Source organism: Pseudorca crassidens, chromosome 3 (assembly GCF_039906515.1).
Source record: "Pseudorca crassidens isolate mPseCra1 chromosome 3, mPseCra1.hap1, whole genome shotgun sequence".
Taxonomy (NCBI): Eukaryota; Metazoa; Chordata; class Mammalia; order Artiodactyla; family Delphinidae; genus Pseudorca; species Pseudorca crassidens.
Genome location: NC_090298.1, coordinates 84,086,658 through 84,108,897, shown reverse-complemented (window position 1 = coordinate 84,108,897; position 22,240 = coordinate 84,086,658). Strand labels below are relative to the sequence as shown.

General features: G+C 36.2%; 1 protein-coding gene, 1 long non-coding RNA gene and 1 pseudogene across 6 annotated transcripts in view; 1 reads left to right on the top strand and 2 right to left on the bottom strand.

Annotated features, from left to right (window-relative positions):
* Positions 1–1,937, bottom strand: part of LOC137221540 (uncharacterized) — a 223,100-nt gene extending 221,163 nt beyond the window's left edge. Inside the window, exon 1 of the long non-coding RNA XR_010942057.1 lies at positions 1,711–1,937. This is a non-coding gene — a long non-coding RNA (uncharacterized lncRNA). The remainder of the gene's footprint in view (positions 1–1,710) is intronic.
* Positions 1,848–14,251, top strand: NUDT12 (nudix hydrolase 12). Of its 5 annotated transcripts, none has more exons than XM_067731370.1 (8): positions 1,855–2,011; positions 2,681–2,841; positions 4,401–4,612; positions 5,161–5,759; positions 9,195–9,362; positions 10,388–10,501; positions 12,941–13,140; positions 14,111–14,251. In XM_067731370.1, exons 2-8 carry the CDS (start codon positions 2,779–2,781, stop codon positions 14,219–14,221), a joined length of 1,467 nt encoding a protein of 488 aa, XP_067587471.1. In that variant the 5' UTR covers positions 1,855–2,011; positions 2,681–2,778; the 3' UTR covers positions 14,222–14,251. The 5 variants fall into 5 exon arrangements, with proteins under 5 accessions (XP_067587475.1, XP_067587471.1, XP_067587473.1 ...); XM_067731371.1 differs by having other exon boundaries at positions 1,878–1,960; XM_067731374.1 differs by lacking the exon at positions 2,681–2,841 and having other exon boundaries at positions 1,848–1,960.
* A 961-nt stretch (positions 14,252–15,212) lies between these two features.
* Positions 15,213–16,528, bottom strand: LOC137221537 (acyl-protein thioesterase 1 pseudogene; annotated as a pseudogene).
* Positions 16,529–22,240: the final 5,712 nt, after the last annotated feature.

Here is a 22,240-nt window from a genome sequence, read left to right as displayed (position 1 = left end):
ATGGCTGCTAAAACTATTAGCTAAAAAGGCGAAAGAGAATTTATGCTGTTTATCATTAACTTTATCAGGTTGACAACATCTGAACCCAATAACCAACCATAACATGACAGAAAGATAACCAGATAGTGTATGTCTCTTAAAGTAATGCAGTAGAAAGTAAACAGTAACACCTATGAAGTCTTTTCAGGGGAAAAAACAAAAAACCCTCAATCTGAATAATCCTGTAGATTTAACTACCAGTTTAAAAAAAGACAGGAGAAAGGACATCATAGGTATCCATACAATTTGCAAAATTCAGAATGCACGAAATTCTACATGATCATAGATTGAAATACATCAAAAGTAGGCCTCCCTGGTGGCGCAGTGGTTGAGGGTCCGCCTGCCGATGCAGGGGACACAGGTTCGTGCCCCGGTCCGGGAGGATCCCACATGCCACGGAGCGGCTGGGCCCGTGAGCCATGGCCGCTAAGCCTGCGCGTCCGGAGCCTGTGCTCCGCAACGGGAGAGGCCACAGCTGTGAGAGGCCCGCGTATCGCAAAAAAAAAATAAATAAATACATCAAAAGTAATGTGGAGATTTTGTTTAGGTCTTGATTTCAGTAAATCAATTGTAAAATATGGAATAAAATTTAAGACTATTAAATTTGACATTGAATGTCTCTTTTATTATATTACAGTACTGTTAAAATTTTAAGTGTACTAATCATATTGCAGTTATGTTCTTTTTAAAAGCCCTTTTATATTTTAGATATATATTCATAATTCCAGAAAGCTTAATCTTATATACTTATCAATAAAATAATATGATGTCTGGAATTTACTTCAAAAGAATCCAAAGGGCTGGAAAGAGGGCTATATATTAATCATTGTTTAGCTGATTTATATAGGTGCGTTCGTTAACCAACTTATTTAAGATATGTTTGAATACAGAGATTGGGTATTCCAAGTGAGTTAACTTAAAGTATTTCTGACCTCCTGCCTCATCACTGAAATCATTAAAGACTGAAGACAACTACTCACAGAAAGAAACATAGAACAAAGTTATAAAAAAGTAGTTAATGGAAGTACAATGTCGGCGCACACGTAAAAACTCCACTGAGAAAAGAACGAACTTCCAATGCCTAAAATCGGGGTAGGAGGCAATGGTCAACCCTGAGACTCCTTAACTGTTACTGAATGCCAAGGGGGCAATTTAGTAAAGAAAAAATACCTGATCTGGGAGTTAGACGACTAACAACGCCGAGCTTTGTAATTTCGAACTCACTTAACTTGTGTAGGTTTTGGAGTACGAAAACACGGGAAATTAAATAAAAATAACAGTAACAATAATAATTGCGTTGTGTGTACATATGTTATTCTATTTAAACTTGGGCGACTGACATAAACTTTTTAGAGGACTACTTAATGAGGTAGGCATCAACAGATGGTCTCATTTCTCATACGAGGTGATTGAGGTTCGAGGCCAATAACCTGTTTAAAGTCATATACTGGAACGACTTGGTCCAACCAATATTCCAGGTTTATCTAACAAGAAAGAATGCTTTGAACACTCCAACGCACTGAACTATATCCGAGAGAAGCTTGTGGGGGCTAGATGTGAAATTCTGGAGAACTTAAAACCGTTTCCACAGACCTACAATTTTTCATCGCTCTACACATCTCGGTCTCACCGGGAAAAAAACAAAACCAAACCAAACAGCCCTTCACTCACCATTAGGAAGCCGGTGCTCTCAGCTGGGACCTCCTGCCCCAGCTCCCCAAAGCCTCTATCCGCCAAGCCCCGAGCCTTCTCGAATCTCTCAGTCCGTGACCTTCAAACTACACCTCCCATAAAGCCGTGCGAGGACACCGGCCCTTCGCCGGAAGTTTGAGAGGCTCCATCCGGCGCCGGGAAGAGCGAGCGTGGGGGTTTCCTGGTTCCTCGAGTACAACCTGCGTTCTTCTATTCTGGTCACCTGTGGGTTAGTAGCAGCAGCGGCGAGTTAGTCGGCCCAGTGCCGCTTCTGGAGCTGGTAACCAGTTCTCTGTGCTCTCGGGTCTCCGCGCTGTCGGGCCCTTCCCTGCTGGGTGGTGTGGCGCAGCCTCGCGCTTGGACTTGCAGCCCAGGCGCCGGGGACTGGGCTGGGGACTCAGCCGATCCAGCGCAGTCTTTGAGGTGGGGAAAAAGAAGTGCTGCTTCATGTGTGCTTTCACGTTTTTAAATAAAAGTAATCTCACAGTACTGCCAAGGGAATAAACTCTCAAGGTATTTGACTGTTTGGAGACATTGGAGAGACCGTGCAATGGGTGGCGCTTGGTCGGTTAGGTGGCCCTCTTGAACGCCCAAGAAATAATGGTCGGTGACTTAAGTGACAAAGCTGTTTTTGAGGTCTGCCCTGTCTCTTGAGCCATGTGACCTTGGACCAGTCAGGGGCACCGGGGTACACATCCGTAAAAATGGATGTTCGTTTGGCTAAATCTAAGACTCTTTAAACTCAAGATTCTTTAAAATGACTTCTCAGGATAGTCCGTGTTCTTGGACAGCAAGGGCAGCATTTAGCTAACTGAATCACCTCATCCTGCCTTCAAATCCTTACCTTCAGGAGAACCTGACAATGAGAAGTGAAAAAGTAAATCAAACAGTAGAGGTGGACTTTAGACTTTGTGTGCTCTTCTGGAATGAGTAATGGTTCTATTTCTAGATGGCTTTTCTGCTGAGAAAGCTAAGGGAGAAAGTGCATTTTCCACTTCTTTTCACCTGAGACTACTGTATGCATAAGCATTGCGCTGGGGGTAGCGAATGGAACTATATTTTTGGAGGCCAGTTTTGCAGTCAACCTGCACTGAGTGGGCTGTGGAGAAGGTAAGGAAGTGACCATGACTTAAATATTGCCTGAAGTAAACCTAACTGAAGAACCTGTATGATATGATTTTAAGGAAAAGGCAACTTTAAAGGGAGACCATACATGAGTCAGTGTACAGCAGTGCAAAATAAAGTCCTGAAAAGTTGTAGCTTTCGTTATTCATAATGTTTTTAAAGCATTTGGGAATCTTAATATGAAGAGAATGGTGAAGTAAATTCTAGAGTAAATCAAAAGAAATAAAAAATTGTTTTCTAATCTAGAAGTCACTCCCACTTTAAGTTGTATACAGAATTTCAATATTTTGTTTCTATTTCTGTGAGTAGTTTTGACCTATTTATATGTAGCAGAAAGATATAAACAGGTAAGGTAAACAGTCACAAAGCCCACTTTTTTCTTTTTATATTGTCATGCTATTCCTACTACACAACTGATCAACAAAATTGCAGTGTCAGAACCCTAGAGACAACTGCTGTCAAAAATTATGGATTATAACCTTTCTTTCTCTTTAGCCTCAATACCTTATGCTCAGAATGGTAGAAACCTAGTTAGAATCCCAAATCTTTTCTTAATAGAATTTCATAGAAAAAAAAAACATACCTTACAAAAAGTACTTTGAGAAGTTTATAGACAACTGAAATATGAACCATTTCCACCCACACACACAAAAAAGCTCAGTTTGTGCCCTACCACATTCAGTCCACAATTAGGCAACATTTATTAAAAGGTATGGAACAATTATTTTCGTTTTTACTGAAATAACAGTAACAAAGCAGACAAAGTTAATGGTTTTAAAAGCTTCTGTGATTCAAGTATAGACAAAGTGACCAATAGAACAGTGTCCAATAATAGGTCCAAAATATATGGTCATCTCATTTGTGAAAAGGATAATACTGCAATGTAATGGGACAAAGATAGTGAATTCAAGAAAGATGCTGAGGCAAATGGATTATCTATTGGGATAAAATGTATTGTGACCCCTACCTCACACCATGAGCAAAAATCATTCCCTGATGGATTAGCAGAATTAACTATGCAAGGTAAAGAAATAAATTTTTTTCATGTGAAACATAGCTTTTTGAATAGGATCATAATTTCCCTGAGAGGACAGATCTGTTTCTAGTACCACAGATTCTAAGAATACTACTTGGCATCTGCTGAAAACATCTGTCTTTATTTCTGTCTGCTTGCTTTAACTCCCCTCATGCCCTGATCCATATTGAAGTCCCTCTGGTTTGCCTGAAATACACTTTCCTCTTTGTAATGTCTGTTACCTTATTCCCCCTCCCAATGATGTCACCCCCTTCAACTGTATTCCACCAAAGTTCTTTATACATTATTTTATACATCCCCCATGTTGAATTATATTTAAAATTCTCAACTGATAACAGTTTTGAAATTATGCTGTGATGACAGTTGACTACTAGTTACCTTTTTAAGAGTATATTGTTTTAGAAACCATGACTAATATTCTAATTATATCAGCACCCTGATAATGGTCAATCGTTGATACAAGAAAGCAATTGCAAATGAGTTTTTTTTCCTATTTTCCTATTTTAAGGAAGAAATGTCTTCTGTAAAAAGAAGTCCAAACCAAGAAATTACATCCCAATTTCACTGTTCAGCTGCAGAAGGAGATATTGCCAGGTTAACAGTAATGCTCAGTCATTCTCCATCTCTTCTCAATGAAACTTCTGAAAATGGCTGGACTGCTTTAATGTATGCTGCAAGGAATGGGCACCCAGATGTTGTCCAGTTTCTGCTTGAGAAAGGGTAAACATTTTAGGCTGTACCACCTGAAGGAGTGTCTGGTTTAATTTCTGGTTTACGTATTTTCTTTTAAATTTTTCTTATAGCCATATTTATAACATTGGGCTTGTAAATAACTCATTGAACAGTCTTGTTATATAATAGCATAATTTCTAATTAAAAATTTTTAACTTTTTTTAATTGGGAAATTAACTCTTCATACTTAACAGCAAAGAAATTGAGTTAAATTAATTTTTTTCTCCAAATAGAATGTGTAAACCTACCCACTATGACTATAGAAAACTCCTTGTAAAAATTTAATATCTCATTATAGCACATAAAACGTATGCTTTTTTTATTTTATAAATAATCTTCCAGAAATTTTAAATATCTGCTGTCTCTAACTTTTAATCATTTATGATTGTCTCTTTTACCTTTCCATTAGTATATTATGTGCTAAAACAAAAAGAAATGTATGCAATTATTAAATAGAGGGGCTATCACGTACATCTGGAAATATTGTAATAAATACTGAAGAAAATGTTTCTTTACTTTTTTGCTTCCATCCATAGGTGCGACAGATCCATTATCAATAAATCAAGGCAGACTGCACTGGATATTGCTAAATTTTGGGGTTATAAGCATATAGCTAATTTACTAGCTAATGCTAAAGGTGGGAAGAAGCCTTGGTTCCTAACCAGTGAAATGGAAGAATGTGAAAATTATTTTAGCAAGACACTACTGGACCGGAAAAGTGAAAAAAGAAATAATTCTGACTGGCTGTTAGCAAAAGAAAGCCATCCAGCCACAGTTTATATCCTTTTCTCAGATTTAAATCCCTTGGTTACTCTAGGTGGCAATGAAGAAAGTTTCCAACAGCCGGAAGTCAGGCTTTGTCAGCTGAACTACACAGATATAAAGGATTATTTGGCTCAGCCTGAGAAGATCACCTTGATTTTCCTTGGAGTAGAACTTGAAATGAAAAAAGAGTTATTTAATTATGCTGGGGAAGTCTCACAAGAAAAAGATGCAGAAAAAGATGCGTTGGTTGCCTGGTTTGCTTTAGGTATAGATCCTGTTGCTGCTGAAGAATTTAAGCAAAGACATGAAAATTGCTATTTTCTTCATCCTCCAATGCCAGCTCTTCTGCAATTGAAAGAAAAAGAAGCTGGTAAGAAGTGAACACTGTTTACTTGTATTGGTAATAATCTGATTTTTGGTACTGGATTGAAATTGCATGTATCCACAATTTCTAGGAAGCACACTCTTTCCAGGAAGCAATGAAATTAGGCTGTCTTCATTAGAAACTTCCTAAAGTTCTCACCCTAGAGGACTACTCTCCCGAGTGGTTACAGCAGTATTAATCAGCCAGGATTAGTTTCCCCAGAATTAACCCTAATGCATACTGGTTTCACTTGATTTTTTAGTGAATGATTATTGAGTGCCTGCTGTACACTGAGCATAATGGCAAAGACCTTGACTGTTTTGCTTTGCTGTCTGTTGCTTGCTATGCCAGTTCATGTGGGGTCATATATATCATGGTAAGAATGAGGGATTTTATTCTAAATTCCATTTAAATGTTATAACCTGGCCTAGGTTTTAAAAAAAAAAAAAAAACCTCACTCTGGCTGCTTTGTAGATCATGAACTGTAGATAATTAAGTGTGGATGTCAGGAGTCCTATTAAGAGGGGACTGGAGATTACAGTAGCCCAGGTAAGAGATTGCAGTGGCTTGGATTAGTGGAGTAGAGAGAAAGGGAGAGTTTGCAATATTCAGGAGGTAGAACTGATAGGGCTTGAACAGTAGGTTGAGACTTATAAGTGAGAAAGAGATGCTGGTAACCTAGACTACGTCTGAGTTGTTAAGATGATAATAGGGGAGATGGAGGAAAAGTGGTACATTCAAGATATATTTTGGAGAGCAAATCAGCGGTACTTGCTAATGGAGTGGGTATGGGGTATATAATAATGAAAGAAAAGATCAAGAATGACTGCTAAGTTTGAGACTTTAGTAATTTGGTAGATAGTAGTACTCTTTCTTGATAAAATAATATAGAATGATGGGTAGAGTGAGGGAAGCAGGACAGACTTGAAGTAAATCAAGATTTTCACTTTGGGCATGTTAACTTTCAGAGAAGGGAAATAGAATCTGGAACTAAGGAGAGGAACTGGAATATACCTGTATGGCAGTCATCAACACAAAGGTGGTATTTAAGTCCCAGGAAATTTCTGAGATTACTTAGAGAGTTGAGAGCAAGCAAAAAAAAGAACCTGAATCCCCCTAAATTTAGAGGTCAGATAGGAGAGGAGCCATCAAAGATGATGTTGACAGTGCGGCCGTAAGGTAAGAAGAAAACAGAATGTGCTCATGGAAACCAAGAGAGCAAAGTATTTCTTGGCGTTAGTAGTCAAATACATTGAATGCTGCTGAGAATTTGAGTAAGATGACAAAGATTTTTTTTTTTTTAAGAATCTTTGGTTTGATAACGTGAAGCTGTTGATGAATTTGATGAGAGGAGTGTCAGTGGAATAGAAAGTATATTACAGTAGACTGATGAGTTAATGAGAGGTGAGGAAGGGGTCACTTCTCAATGTCCACATTCTCTTAGGCGATCTGGTAGGCTCTTCCAGAGACTTCTTAGCACTCATCCCAAAATCTGGGGTGGTATGTTTTATTCCCCACACCTGTGGAAAAAACACAACACTTTTAAAAAGAAAATATCCTTTCTTTGAAGCTGTATATATAATTTTAAGATCAAAAGGATCTTTAAAAAAAAGCTAGTAAGGAAACTGAGGCTGTTTTACTCAGCTGCTTTGTAACCTTACATAGATACTTAACCTCTGTCTGCCTCAGTTTCCTCCTCCCAAAAATGAGGATAATAATAGTACCTACATTATAGTGTTGCTCTAAACATTAAATAAGATAATGTATGTAAAGATCTTTGCCAGGTGCTTGACACATAGTAAGTACTCAATAAATGTTAGCTTCCCCCCCCCCCCGCTATGTGGGCCTCTCACTGTTGTGGCCTCTCCCGTTGCGGAGCACAGGCTCCAGACGCGCAGGCTCAGCGGCCATGGCTCACGGGCCCAGCCACTCCACGGCATGTGGGATCTTCCCGGACCGGGGCACGAACCCGTGTCCCCTGCATCAGCAGGCGGACTCTCAACCACTGCACCACTAGGGAAGCCCAAGTGTTAGCTTTTTGTATTGTGATGATACTGAAATAATGCGATACCTTGAGGTAAATTACCTAATACACAGTAACAGAGCAGGCAGATATTTAATGTTGCTTATGGTTCACTGAATTTCAGTGTTACATTTGTTTTTATTTATGGTTTATTAGTTGCATTTTTCCTAGTTTAAAATGTTGTTATTGCTGTTTCTGATTGTTTTGTTTATTCCAAAATCCTTAGACTGAATAATCTATTTTAGGAGAGAGGTTTTGTCAGGCATTTGAAATGTAGCATTTCTACGCTTATTGCCCCAATTCTAGTATTTTTGGTCAGGCCATATTAATTCTTTTTTGAAGTATCAGGGTAAAGGCTATAGACAAAGTGTACATATTCTAAGATTTATTCTATTAGGCATTTTTGTCATAAACAAAGTTAATCACAAAAGTTGTAAACACAATATTTTTAAAAAATTATTCTGTGTAGTTTCTAGTTGTAAACAGAGTATGTTCCATAGTGACACAGTCCAGTATTGTCTTAGTCCCAAGGAAAGTAGAGACGGGTTCCTACAGTTTCCTAGTAATATTGTCTTTATGGCCCAAATCTAAGTTAAGAACTTACACTACAGTGTAAGACACTACAAACTGTCTTTGTAGTGTATTTTTATAAAAGTCACTATTGTAAAGTCACTATTTGTAAAGTCACTATACCCTAGAGTCATGCATATCCAAAATTTACAAATCACCTATAGTAAATGCCGAAACTAATACAGTGTATACAGATGTTAGTACCTCTATCTTTTTTTTAATAAATTTATTTATTTTATTTACTTATTTTTGGCTGCATTGGGTCTTCGTTGCAGCGCGCGGACTTTCTCTAGTTGCGGCAAGCGGGGGCTACTCTTCATTGCGGTGCACGTGATTCTTATTGCAGTGGCTTTTCTTGTTGGAGAGCATGGGCTCTAGGTGCGCAAGTTGCAGTAGTTGTGGCATGCGGGCTCAGTAGTTGTGGCTTGCGGGCTCTAGAGCGCAGGCTCAGTAGTTGTAGTGCACAGGCTTAGTTGCTCTGCGGCATGTGGGATCTTCCTGGACCAGGGATCGAACCCATGTCCCCTGCATTAGCAGGCAGATTCTTAACAACTGAGCCACCAGGGAAGTCCCAGTATATCTATCTTATATGAGAGTTATATGAGAGACAATATTTTATTAGTCCAAATTAAAGGTAAATCTAATTTTCATTTGTCATCTGTAGAATTAAATCTTTTACTTTAAAAGAAAGATACAGATCATAAAAATAGGAATAATAAAACCCTTGAGCACACAGCTATTCAGAAAATACAGTGTACATCTTTATTATGACCTAAGAATATTTTACTTCTATATTAATTTGTTTACAATTTGTCACAGAAGTAAAACTTCTCTTGCTTCTCTCGTAGGGGTTGTAGCTCAAGCAAGATCTGTCCTCGCCTGGCACAGTCGATATAAGTTCTGCCCAACCTGTGGAAGTGCAACTAAAATTGAAGAAGGTGGCTATAAAAGAGTATGCTTAAAAGAAGACTGTCCTAGCCTCCATGGTGTTCACAATACATCATATCCAAGAGTTGGTAAGCCTTTTCTTTTACAGTGAAACCTCAGCCATCTGGAAATCTTAGGGAATAAGGCATTCTGGAAAGACAAGATTTTGAGTTGCTGAGGGGCTTACCTTTTTATTGAAAGCATGTTTAATTTAACTATTAGGACTATAATTATTAAAGTATTGCATACTTTGATGATTTTTACTACCCTTCTTAACCCTGGGTTAATCAGCATGAATTTCATGCATTGAGATACATGATTTCAAAGTACCTGCTTGTGGCATCACCAAAGCAGTAGAGCCTGGAGCTAGCTTCTCATTACTGCTGGTGTCTGCCTGTACTTTCTCTCCTCCTAATTGGTGCTTTGAGTTGGCTGTGGAATTAGAAATCTGATAACCCAGCCCTTTAAAGTTGTGTGAAAAAAGGGTAGACTCAGCAACACCTGAGGAGTTCTCCTGGGAGTAAAGTGCATGGCTTAGTGACATATATGTTTGCTGCTTAGGAGCCTTTTACATTTGATTACCGGTTCTCAGTTGTGATCTAGTGAGGCGAATTTACTGAATTAGTGACTTCTAGAGAGAGGAACTATTATTTAAAGTAATTTTTTTTTATGGATTAAACTCAATCATAGAGCCACATTATCTTTTAAAAACATTTTGTTAAGGACTGCGATGGAAGGAATAGGGAAATTCACTACATTTGCTATGGTAAAATTTGAATTTTCTCCACGCCATGTATTACCGACTCAAACTTCTTTCTAATTAAAAAATAAAAATAAGCCTAGCATACCATAAATACACAATGAATGTTGCTATTAAGATGAGAAAGAAGACAAAAATGATCTTTCTTTAGCTTACTTACAATATTCTGTGCAGTTTTCCTGAAATACTCTGTCTCCTGGCAGAAAGAAACAGTCTCTTGTAACTAGACAAAAGTCTTGTTCTTACAGGAGATGCATGTTTTTATTATCCTACTAGACAGTGACTTTACACAGTGAGTCTAAATTATTTTTTCCTGTCATTCATACATCTGATTTTTTTTTTTTTTTTAAACAGATCCAGTAGTAATCATGCAAGTTATTCATCCAGATGGGACCAAATGTCTTTTAGGCAGGCAGAAAAGATTTCCTCCAGGCATGTTTACCTGCCTTGCTGGATTTATTGAACCTGGTAAGCCTTTTCTTAATAATTTTTATAGTAATTTTCATTAACTTATAATTTCTAAATAAAAAGTTTGGACAGCATTTGAGAAATAATCTCTGATAAATTATCATGTTATAAAACTGGGATATTTTTAAATATTTTTTGTGTACTTTAGATGATATAATTTTTATTTTTACCAGTGGAATAGTTTTGTGTTTTAAAAATTCATTATTTGCTCTTTCATATATCTTTCATATATTGCCCTTACCCAAGGTATCTGCATGATATACACCTCACTTCCTTCTGTACTAGGCTCAATTGTCACCGTTTCAGAGAGGCCTTCCCTGATAGCCCTAAATACATTAGTTAGCCCTATACCCTGCATTTACAATCCCTGTCATCCAGTCTGATTTTTCCCTACAGCACTCATCAGCACCTAACATGGTATATATGTATGTATTTATCTATTTATCTACCTATTTATTTGTTTATTATTTGCTAGTACCAGAATGTAAGTTCCATAAAGGCAAGGACTTTGTTTTATTTATTGCTCTATCCTAAACCTTTAGAGCATATGCCTGATATGTTATAGTAGTTCAGTAAATATTTGCGGAATAAATGAATTAATATATCTAATTAACACGTTTAATCTCAACTTCCAATATTAATCTACATTGATAGATAATAATAGTACTAAACATATGTAGTGCCACACTTTCCTGAAGGCTTTCTTTGTATTCAATCATGTGATCCTCATACAAGGTTATAAAGTAGGTGGTATTTCAGCAGTTTTACAGATGGGGCACTAAGGTACAGGGGCTGAATAACTTGCCCAGGATCAAACAGCTAGTAAGTGATAGGGCAGGGATTCAAACCTGGGCAGTTTGGCTCTGAGTCCATGCTGCTAATTTCTATGCTGCCTCTAAGTAGCTCTAGGTCATTTTTTTTAACTGCTGTATAGCCTTCCATTTATGAATATTCTGCAATTCATTTATCCAATTCTGCTGTTGGACATTTAGTTTATTTCAAAGCTTTTACTATTACAAACAACACTGCAGTGAATAATCTTGAACTACTCCTTGTACACATTTGCAAGGAGTGGTATAAGCCTCCATAGGGTGTATATCTGAGAGTAGAATTGCTAGCTCATAGAATATGAGCATCTTAATCTTTTCCACATATTGCCAAGTTGTTTTCTGAAGTGTTCCTACCAATTTACACTCCCTCTGGAAGTACATGAAATGTCTATTATTCCTCATCTTCACCAAGTTAGGAATATCAAGATTTTTATTTGCCATTCTGATGGTTATGAAATGGTTATGTCATTGTCGTTTTAATTTTTATTTCCCTGCTGATGGAGCATCTTTTTTCAAATATGTATTAGGCATCCAGTTTCTTTTTCCCTGAATTTTACATTTTTAGCTTCTTTGCCTATTTTTGTTTTGGTTGTTGATCTTTTCTTCTTATTGATTTTAGGGGTTTTTTAATATGTATTGTATGCTAATCTTTAGTTTGGTCTTACAAATATCTTACGCTAGTCTATGAGTTATCTTTTCACTAATTTTATGAATATAAATTAATTTTAATATAGGAAATTTACCAATCTATTTGAAATAGAAAGCTGTATTTAAATAGCAAACTATTTCTAAACTTTCAGATAAATTTAACTTAGAAACTATTCCCTTTATTCTAATTCTCAGTTTCAACAAATCAGAAATATAAATTACATTTATAGGCATTACTTTATTATAGCTGGGTCAACAGTTATATAGAGAAAAATAATCATTTGGTAAGAGAAAAATAATGAGTTTCATTGTATGCTGTTTTTAAAATTGTAGTTTTTAACTCTTTGGAAAAGAGTTATCTGCAATAATTGTTTGACAACATAAAAAAATGTTTCGAGATTTTAGTGAGGAAAAGGTTAGCTACATAAACAACATAATATATAAAGTGTTTGCATAGTGTTTAGCCAACAGTAAGTAGGTGCTGGATAGTCGTAGATGTTATAATTTTTAAAATATAACAAATTTAGACCCTTATGAAATGAAAAGTTTCTTGGCATTTTGATTCTGTAGGTAGTCATATAAGAAATAATGTTTCTTGGGCTTCCCTGGTGGCGCAGTGGTTGAGAGTCTGCCTGCCGATGCAGGGGACACGGGTTCGTGCCCCGGTCTGGGAAGATCCCACATGCCGCGGAGCGGCTGGGCCCGTGAGCCATGGCCGCTGAGCCTGCGCGTCTGGACCCTGTGCTCCGCAACGGGAGAGGCCACAACAGTGAGAGGCCCGAGTACCACCAAAAAAAAGAAATAATGTTTCTTGAATTCCAGTCTCGTTTTAGGCTTCTGCTTTCTGATTCTTTGAATTGGGTTTCTGTCCAAAGTGTTTTCCAAATGTTTGAACCATTTGGAGCACAAAATGTCCAGGGTATGTTCATCAGCTACTTGTTCTTTTGCCCCATTTGGTTAGGGGAGACAATAGAAGATGCTGTTCGGAGAGAAGTAGAAGAAGAAAGTGGAGTCAAAGTTGGCCGTGTTCAGTATGTCTCTTGTCAACCATGGCCTATGCCCTCCTCCTTAATGATTGGTTGCTTAGCTGTGGCAGTGTCTACAGAAATTAAAGTTGACAAGAATGAAATAGAGGATGCCCGCTGGTTCACTAGAGAACAGGTGAAGTTCAATTTAATTTCCTTCTTCTATTGATTCTCTGACTCTGTTGGTTTGGGCATGTAGCAAGGATACATGTTTTCAACAAGTTGAATGAATGGCTATGGCCCCCTCATCATTCATGGATTACAATGTAATTGATGTGTCCACTGTTAACTCCTTCTGTGAGATTCTTCTAGTAATGATGACTGTGCCGTTTTCTCATTTCAAATGCCATTCCTTGAGCTAATGATACCTTTCAGTGGCCTTAAAATGGGTGCACATTATTTCAGAGATGAGAAGCAGGAATATTATTATTAGACATATTTTAGTTTGTAGCATTAAAGCAAGTAACTCAAAAAATATCAGTAAAAATGCATATAAGTTTTGAAAAGTTCTTGTTCATTTTAAATGTACTTGACAAGACTGATGAAACTGTATAACAGATACACTCACAGAACTTTTTAAAACTCATCCTTAAGTAATACAATGAAAGATAAATTACTTGTCTGTGTTTTGTATAACCCAATGTCTTTGTATAGAAAACAGATGGATACTCTACAGTAGTGAAGACCTGAAATCCTTAGTGACTTCGCTTACACAAAATTAATTTTATTTTATGCTCAACCTCAAAAAAAGTAGAAATTAGATTTTTTTTCCAGAATTTTATAAAAGGATAAAAGGGAATTTTTTCCAAAAGTTGATTTCACTTTGAAAATAAATGTGTAGCATATACTTTGCTTTTTCATAACCTTATTTTCATCAGGAAAATGTCTTTCTGGAATATTTTAAAAATTGAATCACTGACTCAATGAAGCAACTAAAAATAGTGTACTAAATTTTGCATGTTGAATATAGATGTTATTACTTTCTCCTGTTGTTATTCACTGTAAAAGTCATTACATTTTAGTTGAATTGTATAAGCATAGAAATAGTATTTAAGTATGACAGACAGTTTTAAAATCCTAATACGTTTTATTGTGGTGTATTTTAGGTTGTGGATGTTCTGACCAAAGGGAAGCAGCAGGCATTCTTTGTGCCACCAAGCCGAGCTATTGCACATCAACTAATCAAACACTGGATTGGAATGAACCCCAATCTCTAAATCAAATAACTAAACTTTGACTATGTCTAATTGATTTCTTTTTTTTTTTAAGTCAAAATTAAATTTTATTTCACACTGATAGAAACCATGAAAAAGATTTACATTTTCCCACATTACAGCACAACATTTCAACAGATATTTCTTGCCATAAATTAGATCTTGCTGATATGTGTGAAACAATAGTTTATATTCTTAAAGATAAAAGCAAAATGACTTAGTAAATGTTTAAAAACTGTAAATCCAGACATAAACATATGGCTTCATTATTAACATCCTATACTGTCCATACAAAATCGTTTCCATCATCAAGTAGCACCCATTTATAAAGCATTCCTAACAGTGTTCTGGTCAGTTGGGATACAGCAGAAAAATGAACAACAGTTCAGAAATATCAAGCGTACATTTTTGCTACATATTAACCTGGGTGGTAACTACACCATAAAAATCTATTTAAAATCAAATAATTGCTACTTTTATGTTTGCACAAAAACTAACTTAAAAAGATCCTGACTACAGTGAAAATTTCAAATAAGTCCATTGGCAGATAAAAGTAAAGCAGATTCTTTGAATGGGATTGTTCATTTCCTACAACAGTCGGTTTCAAACCTATGTGCAAAATAAGTAAACTAAAACTCTGTGCTACGAGGAGAATCATCTTCGAGCAAATCATCTTAGAAATGACAGTTTGTAAGATCAGTCTTAAATATTTCAAAACATACTAGAACATGACCTAATTATTCTTCCAGATAATTACAGAAAAATACTACCACAGAATTATTCTCGTTACCTGGACTGAAGATTCTAGTAACTCTGCAGGCCTAAACTGCAGACAAAGGTCCAGTTTAAGAAGTAGTGCAGAAACTTTGAAGGGATGTCTGGTTTCTTTCTACAAGTATAAATACATTTTCAATGCCATCATGTCTGTGATTCAGAATGTCTAATTACAGCATGTATTGACAGCAGATGTTTATGGCAAGTAGGCAATATTTGGTCTGTTATGAAGGATAAAAAAGAAAGAACGTATTTCATTTCTAGAGAGGAAAAAGAATATTAAATAGAAATCATATTCAGGAAAGAAAAACCTGGTCCCCAAAATAAAAGGGCCATGACACTTAGAAGCATTATCCCTATAATTAGGAATAATGTAATAACACATTCTTACTATGTATTATAATCATTAAGCACATATGAACACATATATAAAAATGCAGATACTGCATGGTGACAAATTTGGGAATAAGTCCAGAGTCTAAGTCACAGCATGCATAACCTGTCTTAACTGCTCATTTATACCTGAACAAGTTTTCATTAAGCATACTAATAATTTTCAAGTGATGTAGTAAAAAATCTGGTTGCAGTATTTTATTATTTTGCTGAATTACATTTGGGAGAAAGAAGCTAGCTGCTTCACCTATTTTAATACTAGTATATTCTGGATCATACTATAGATAGAAACTTAACAGATCATAAATTTCCCACGAGGAGATTCATTTAGTCTGTGTCATTGGTGTGTATTTGCGAAACATTTTAACACTGCGAACATCAGAGGTTTCAAGATCGGGCACAGGAAAAAGCTTATACTCTACGATGATGCTGGTGTGCACTTCTCCACAAGGTCTCTCAGTGACGTCAATCAATGGGAGGTAGGAGTTTATCAATGAACTGCTTGATATCCATCATTTCCTGTTGACATGAACCGTGCATCATGCCTCCAGAGGTTTTGAAGGTTACATTGGCTGGATTTACCAAGGTTTTCAGCCTTTCAGCAGTGGAGAACCAAACACTAGGGGAACTAAAGGATCCAAATCGCCATGGCACTGAAGAATAGAAATGTCTCTATTCACGCCACTGATAAGACCCTGTGGAAAGGAAGCTCGCAGCGGCAGCCAGCAGCTGAGAGCGGTGACGCCGGCCGGCTTCTGCTGTGTGGTCAGTGCCATGTACAGAGATAAAGCTCCTCCTTGAGAAAATCCTCCCAAAATAATTCTGTTAGAAGGAATGCCATTCTTCACCTCTTGCTCTATCAAAGATTTTACACTTTCTGCTGCTTAATTCCAGTTTCATCTTCCTGTGAATCGGGTGAAAGCCCAATAAATGTCAAACCAAGTAGGCATGGCCACGTTCATATTTAATGTTACAGACATAACCGGTCCCGTGTCTCCCAATCCTTGAAGGAAAATCACCGCAGCGGAGGCCTTCCGGACGGCGGGCACGATGGCGGGCAGCGGGGTCGACGTGTTATTGCCACACAGACACCGGCTCGACCCACCGCGCGGCCGAAGCGGAAAGCGGTGCGATCGCCGCATCCCGCCAGCGCACGGGCGCACGCTGAGGCGCGTGCGCGCCCACGCGGCGCCGCACCGCCCTCAGACCCCGCCCTAATTGATTTCTAATCCCATTTATTCCTCAAGTGAGATTAGAAATGTTTAATGCGTTTTAGAACGTCACAACACAAATATCATACTGGGTTTTCGAAATGTACCTTCCATCTTAACGATAAAATTCATATTTTAAAAAATTATAACATTTCCGCAGATTTTGTTAAATCTGAGTCAGCATTCTCTGAACTTTCTGGGGTGGGGGGAGTTGTGCTCCACAGTTTTATCTCACAAAACCGTATTTCTAATAAGAGAAATCATGTAAAGAAGTATGTGCTGAAAATGTAAATAAACCTAAATTTCAGCACCTCCTGTAAGCATAAGACCATTCACTAAAGGTCTTTTTTGAGAAATGAGACAAAATATTTTTAATGAATTTTGAGCTTGATTTTTAATACTTTCGTTATCATGAAGGTCCTTTTGGTTGTCAGTAGCTGATTTTTGCTCATCTTCCCATTGTAGTCCACTTTTTCTCCTGGTTCCATTGTTCTAACAGTGGCACTGTTACAGTGTTACTACTAGTCTGTTTTGATCAGTGTTAAGAATTTTCTATTTCAACAACTCTATTAGTGAGCACTATACCACGCCCTCAGGGAAACAGAACTTCAGTGAGAGAATACCATTGTGTCTGGGACCCCCTTCTTAAACATAAAATTAATTAACATATCTATTTGTTAGCTCTACTCAAAGTTGTTCTTAAGACAAATCAGGAGTCTCTGCTTTTTTCAGTGAAATTAAACATATCTACAAGGAATTCTTTTCAAGGTCAAATATTAAATAAAATCCCAGATAGATTTACATATTTAATAAAAACACTGGCTTATGTCATTTTGTGATAAGGGAATGTATCTTCATTAGGGGAAAATTATATAATCATTACTAATAACATTTATTAAACTCAAATACAACATCTTGGTTTTGGCCTTATTTCAACACATTCTAAGAAACGTTTATTTAATAAGCATATCTTAGAACTGAAACAGTAAGATTTTAGAGAAAGTAAACTGCAGCATTTCACAATTTTGCAACATAAAACTCATATTTTATAAGGATGTTTTGAAATTGTTTTAAAAGGTACTTTATAAATGTATAAATTTATATAATTCGGCTCTTTACTATTCTATGTTGGAACTGGAAAAGAAGTTAAAGACAATATTTGTAGTTCACTGCCTTTTTTTTATAGATAAGGAAAAGGAAATCCTGAAAGGTGAATTTAATTAATTTATCCGTTAAAGGTGAATCAATTAATTAATTGGTGAAAATCACACAATTACAACCACTTACAATTGTTAATACAATTAATTATAATTAACTTAATTACAACAGTCTGTACTGTATAACCCAGTGCAGGATTCTCCCTCTAATAGGAAGTAAAAACTATTACTCAAAGTATATGTGGGGTGATAAGAATAAATTTAATTTACTAAATCCTGTTAATTAAAATTTAGGTACTAAAATTCATTTAAATAATACCTTTCTCAAACAAAACTTTATTTTACTAATGAACAATGATTTTCTTAGTAATTGATGAAAATATTGATATCAGGACTTTAGACAAAATTAAGACTTACATAAGACATTTAGATACATAATAAAATTTGTGGAGTAACTAAGCCTGTGTGCCACAACTACTGAGCCTGCACTCTAGAGCCCGCGAGTCACAACTACTGAAGCCCACGTGCCTAGAGCCCGTGCTCTGCAACAAGAGAAGCCACCACAATGAGAAGCCTGTGCAGCGCAACAAAGAGTAGCCCCCGCTCGCCGCAACTAGAGAAAATCCATGCACAATGAAGACCCAACGCAGCCAAAAATTTAAAAATAAAAATAAAAAAAAGATCTGAAGGGACAAAAGGCCTTAAGGAGGAAAACAGAAAGGCTTCTGGGAGAAACTGACTGAAGTTCAGATCGTTAGGTATGTAAACCAGAAAAACATACATATCAGACAGTAAATAGGATTGCTGCAAATAGAAGAATTTTGGGCATTCCAATTTAGATCTAGAATTTCGCCATATTCATCTTTTGGTTGTATTATTTAAATATCTTCTGAGTGCACTTTTGAGACTAAAGTATTGAAATGCCAGAAAATATTTAGTATGAAGAATATAAAGCCTTAGTTTTAATTCAGGAAGCATTATCCCAGATACAGGTAATCTGAAAGTTTCTTACATTGAAATTTTTGGGAAGAGTTAATACACATTTCTTGGATATATGGAACCATTAACAGAAAGGAAATAGTCTAATGCCCTTCAAAGGTTTCTGAACTACAACTGGTGGTTATACTGAATGGGGTCTGATCTTTTATAGCTCAAAGACAGCCTGTGATAGGAACAATCTTAGACATATGGTATATTAACATGTGATAGCTAAATTTCTTTCCACCTGAATTTTCTATGTAATTTGTACTATGACACAAGGACCTACTGCATAGCACAGGGAACTCTGCTCAATATCATGTAACAACCTAAATGGGAAAAGAATTTGAAAAATAGATACATGTATATGTATAAGTGAATCACTTTGCTGTACACCTGAAACTATACAACATTGTTAATCAACTATACTCCTATATAAAAATAGTTTAAAAAATAAAGTAACTATGCAACAGTTAAAAAAAAAATTTGAACTACATAAGTATACAGAAAATGATGTGCCTTGACTATTACAAAGTATAATGACTCGAGGTTCAGTTTTACACCAAATGTACTTTTAATACTTACAGATTCTAAGATTACATCATAAAATTCCAGGTTTTCATAGTGTTAGGATAGCCAAGTAAAACATAAAATATCAACAGAATGTGATTATAAATTTAGTTTTGGATATTTAATCCTGTACTCAGGGAAAATCAGCATCTAAGTAAATTATTGTTTTAATAATTATTAAACTGCTAACCTCTGAGAGGTGGATAACCACTCGCAGATAGAAGGAATAGCCAAGAAATGTTAGAGGTTCAAGTGCAATGATTGTATTCTAGTGAAAATGAAGGTAACAATACATTAAAATATTTATTTGTTTATTTTCTACTTTGTGTGTTATGTGTGGTTTTTTAATATGTTTTGATAAATGTTTTCTGAAAAATGGAAAAAGCCAAATTTCAGTCATCCTCCTGTTTAGAATTAAAGATGTGTAAATAAAAAATACAAAAACCTATTTAAAAGTTGCCATATTTGGAAGCCTTAAATTTTTTATTTAAATATTTTAAATCTTTCTAATCTTATAGTTTGGGGTCACATATATTTGTGTACATACATACACACACATATATGTTTTATATATATACACACACACAGACTTAATATATACACAAAAATATATAATATAGTTCAATAATTTTTTATCTTCAGATTTAAAGTTATATATCTATCCTAACATCTATTTTTATTACTTGTCTAATATTACCAGTCTTTGCATTTTTAATTTTGTTGGAAAAATGATTAAGTAACTTTTTCAAAGATAAGGTTAGGGACATAGATGAAGACAGAAAAGAATGGAGCAACAGAGGGTGAGACCATGAGATAGAAGGAGAAAAGGTAAGTTTGTTAATAAGCCAAATAAATTTGATTAAATCTTGTAAACAACAGTAGACACCTAGTCCTAGAACTGTTACTAATGTGAATATAGCAAAATACTAGGTGAGACTGTTCTATAAAACAAATCTATTAATTATTTACAATAAACTGTCTACAATGCAAATTTTATTAGGGGTGAGAACCAGTTACTAGGTTCTGAGTGTGTGTGTGTGTACACGCACGTGCGAGCTCGTGAACTGGGAGTGATGGGTGATGAGTAAAATTTATGTGCTACACTTAAAAGGGCCAATTTTCTCTTAGCAGAAAAATGTCTAGGACAAAGTAATCCAAAGTGCAAAATTAGGAATGTCTGTCTACAAATGTAAAAGATCTGGGTCTTGAGGCAAACCAGAAGCACTTGCAAAGGGGTTAGAAAGGGAAGGCAGAAGATGTTGACTTCAGTGCAGATGAGAGGGGTGCTTGATAAGGGGGCCAAATGCTTGGGAGCTTCGACACCACAGGGATGGAGGAGAGGCACAGAGACATGGTGTATTTTGAGGAGACAGGAATAATACTGTTGCCAAGAGCCTGCATCTTCAAAAAGAATCTCATCGGTCAGGAGAGAACTGGAAAGGACTTGCTTGTGAAAATAAACTTAGTACTGAAAATGATTATTTTTCCTACCTTGTCCTTTTTCTTCCCAGGACACTTAGTTAGAATTCAAAACAGCTTCTGAAAGGGGGTGTGCAGTTTATTATTATATACAATAGATTTTTCAAATAATTCCATTTATTTGCCCAAAGTAGAAATGGTCAAAAGGAAAGTTATTTGAGTAATAAGATGGCATGAGAAAAATGGGTAGTCAGCAGCCTGAATTCTTTTATATGGGAAAATCTTTTCAACTGTAAAATAAACGCTTGGTAATGTTGATTGGGCTAACAGGCAAATACTATTTTCACTGAAGGATATCCACATATAATTGTACTAATTGGTGGAAGTAGCACTTCTAACTTACCTTTATTCCTTCAAGGATACATTTCTTTTATTGCTAAGCAGACAGCATCATACGCTGGACAACAGATATTTCTCCTTTTCACAATTCCCATTATAATGATGCTCTACAGAATAGTGGGGTGGCTTTGGAATTTTAAAACAGACCTTAAGTTTTTCCTAATGGATACATTTTACTTCCTAACTAGAAGTCTGATAAGAGACAAACTGCAGTATAAAGAATGAAAAAATATCCTGGTTTTCCATTCCTGGGCTCATGGGAACTATACCAGACCAACTCCTTGTCTCACCCCTGATGGATTAAGAACGTTCTTCTAACCACTTAACTTGTGAGGTAGTTTCATTTTTAGTAATGTGGAAGTTTCACCCAGCAGTAGAAATTGAAAATGGTACTCATATCTATCTTAGAACAGAGTAAATGGACAAGTGATCTAGTCTGAAGTTTATTTTTGTTTATTTTTTATCCTGCCCATTTTACTCTAGCCCAAAATTGTACTCTGTTTGGAGGAGTGTGATGTTTTGAATACCTCAGTGCAAGTACCTTATAAGTATTTATTACTGCTTTCAGACAGCAGTGAGCTGAAGTCATCTCCATCAGTGGGGGTAAAAACGTTTTAAAATGCCGTTTATCCAACAGCTTTGCTGCTAAGAGTTACTTTGCTTTTTTGCTGGGTTTACTTGTGTTTATGAAACAAGTTTGAATACTCTAGTGCCAAATAGTTTGGAGGATTTGGAACTCCAAGGAAAAGATGCCCCAACAATGTGTGCAAATTCAAATCTCCGGGGCTGTGTTGGTTCTGACCATCATCTGCTCTGCATTGTCATAGTGAGGGCTTCAGTGGGAATCTAGCCCTGAGTGGGAAGCCAGTAGGAACTCCGTGTGTTCTGGGATGACAGGAGAAAATACAGACGTATCTGTGTGAACCTCAAAATTTTCATGGCCGTAGAGCTATCTAATAATGATTATTTTTGGAAAATACTCATACTATACAAATTACTAGGTTTGTCATACTGACCTTTTTCTTTATTTCCCAGCCATTTTGCACATCTTCATGAGTAATAAGCATATTTTTTCATTCTATTATGATGATATATTTATCACATAAATGCTTTGTTCTGTT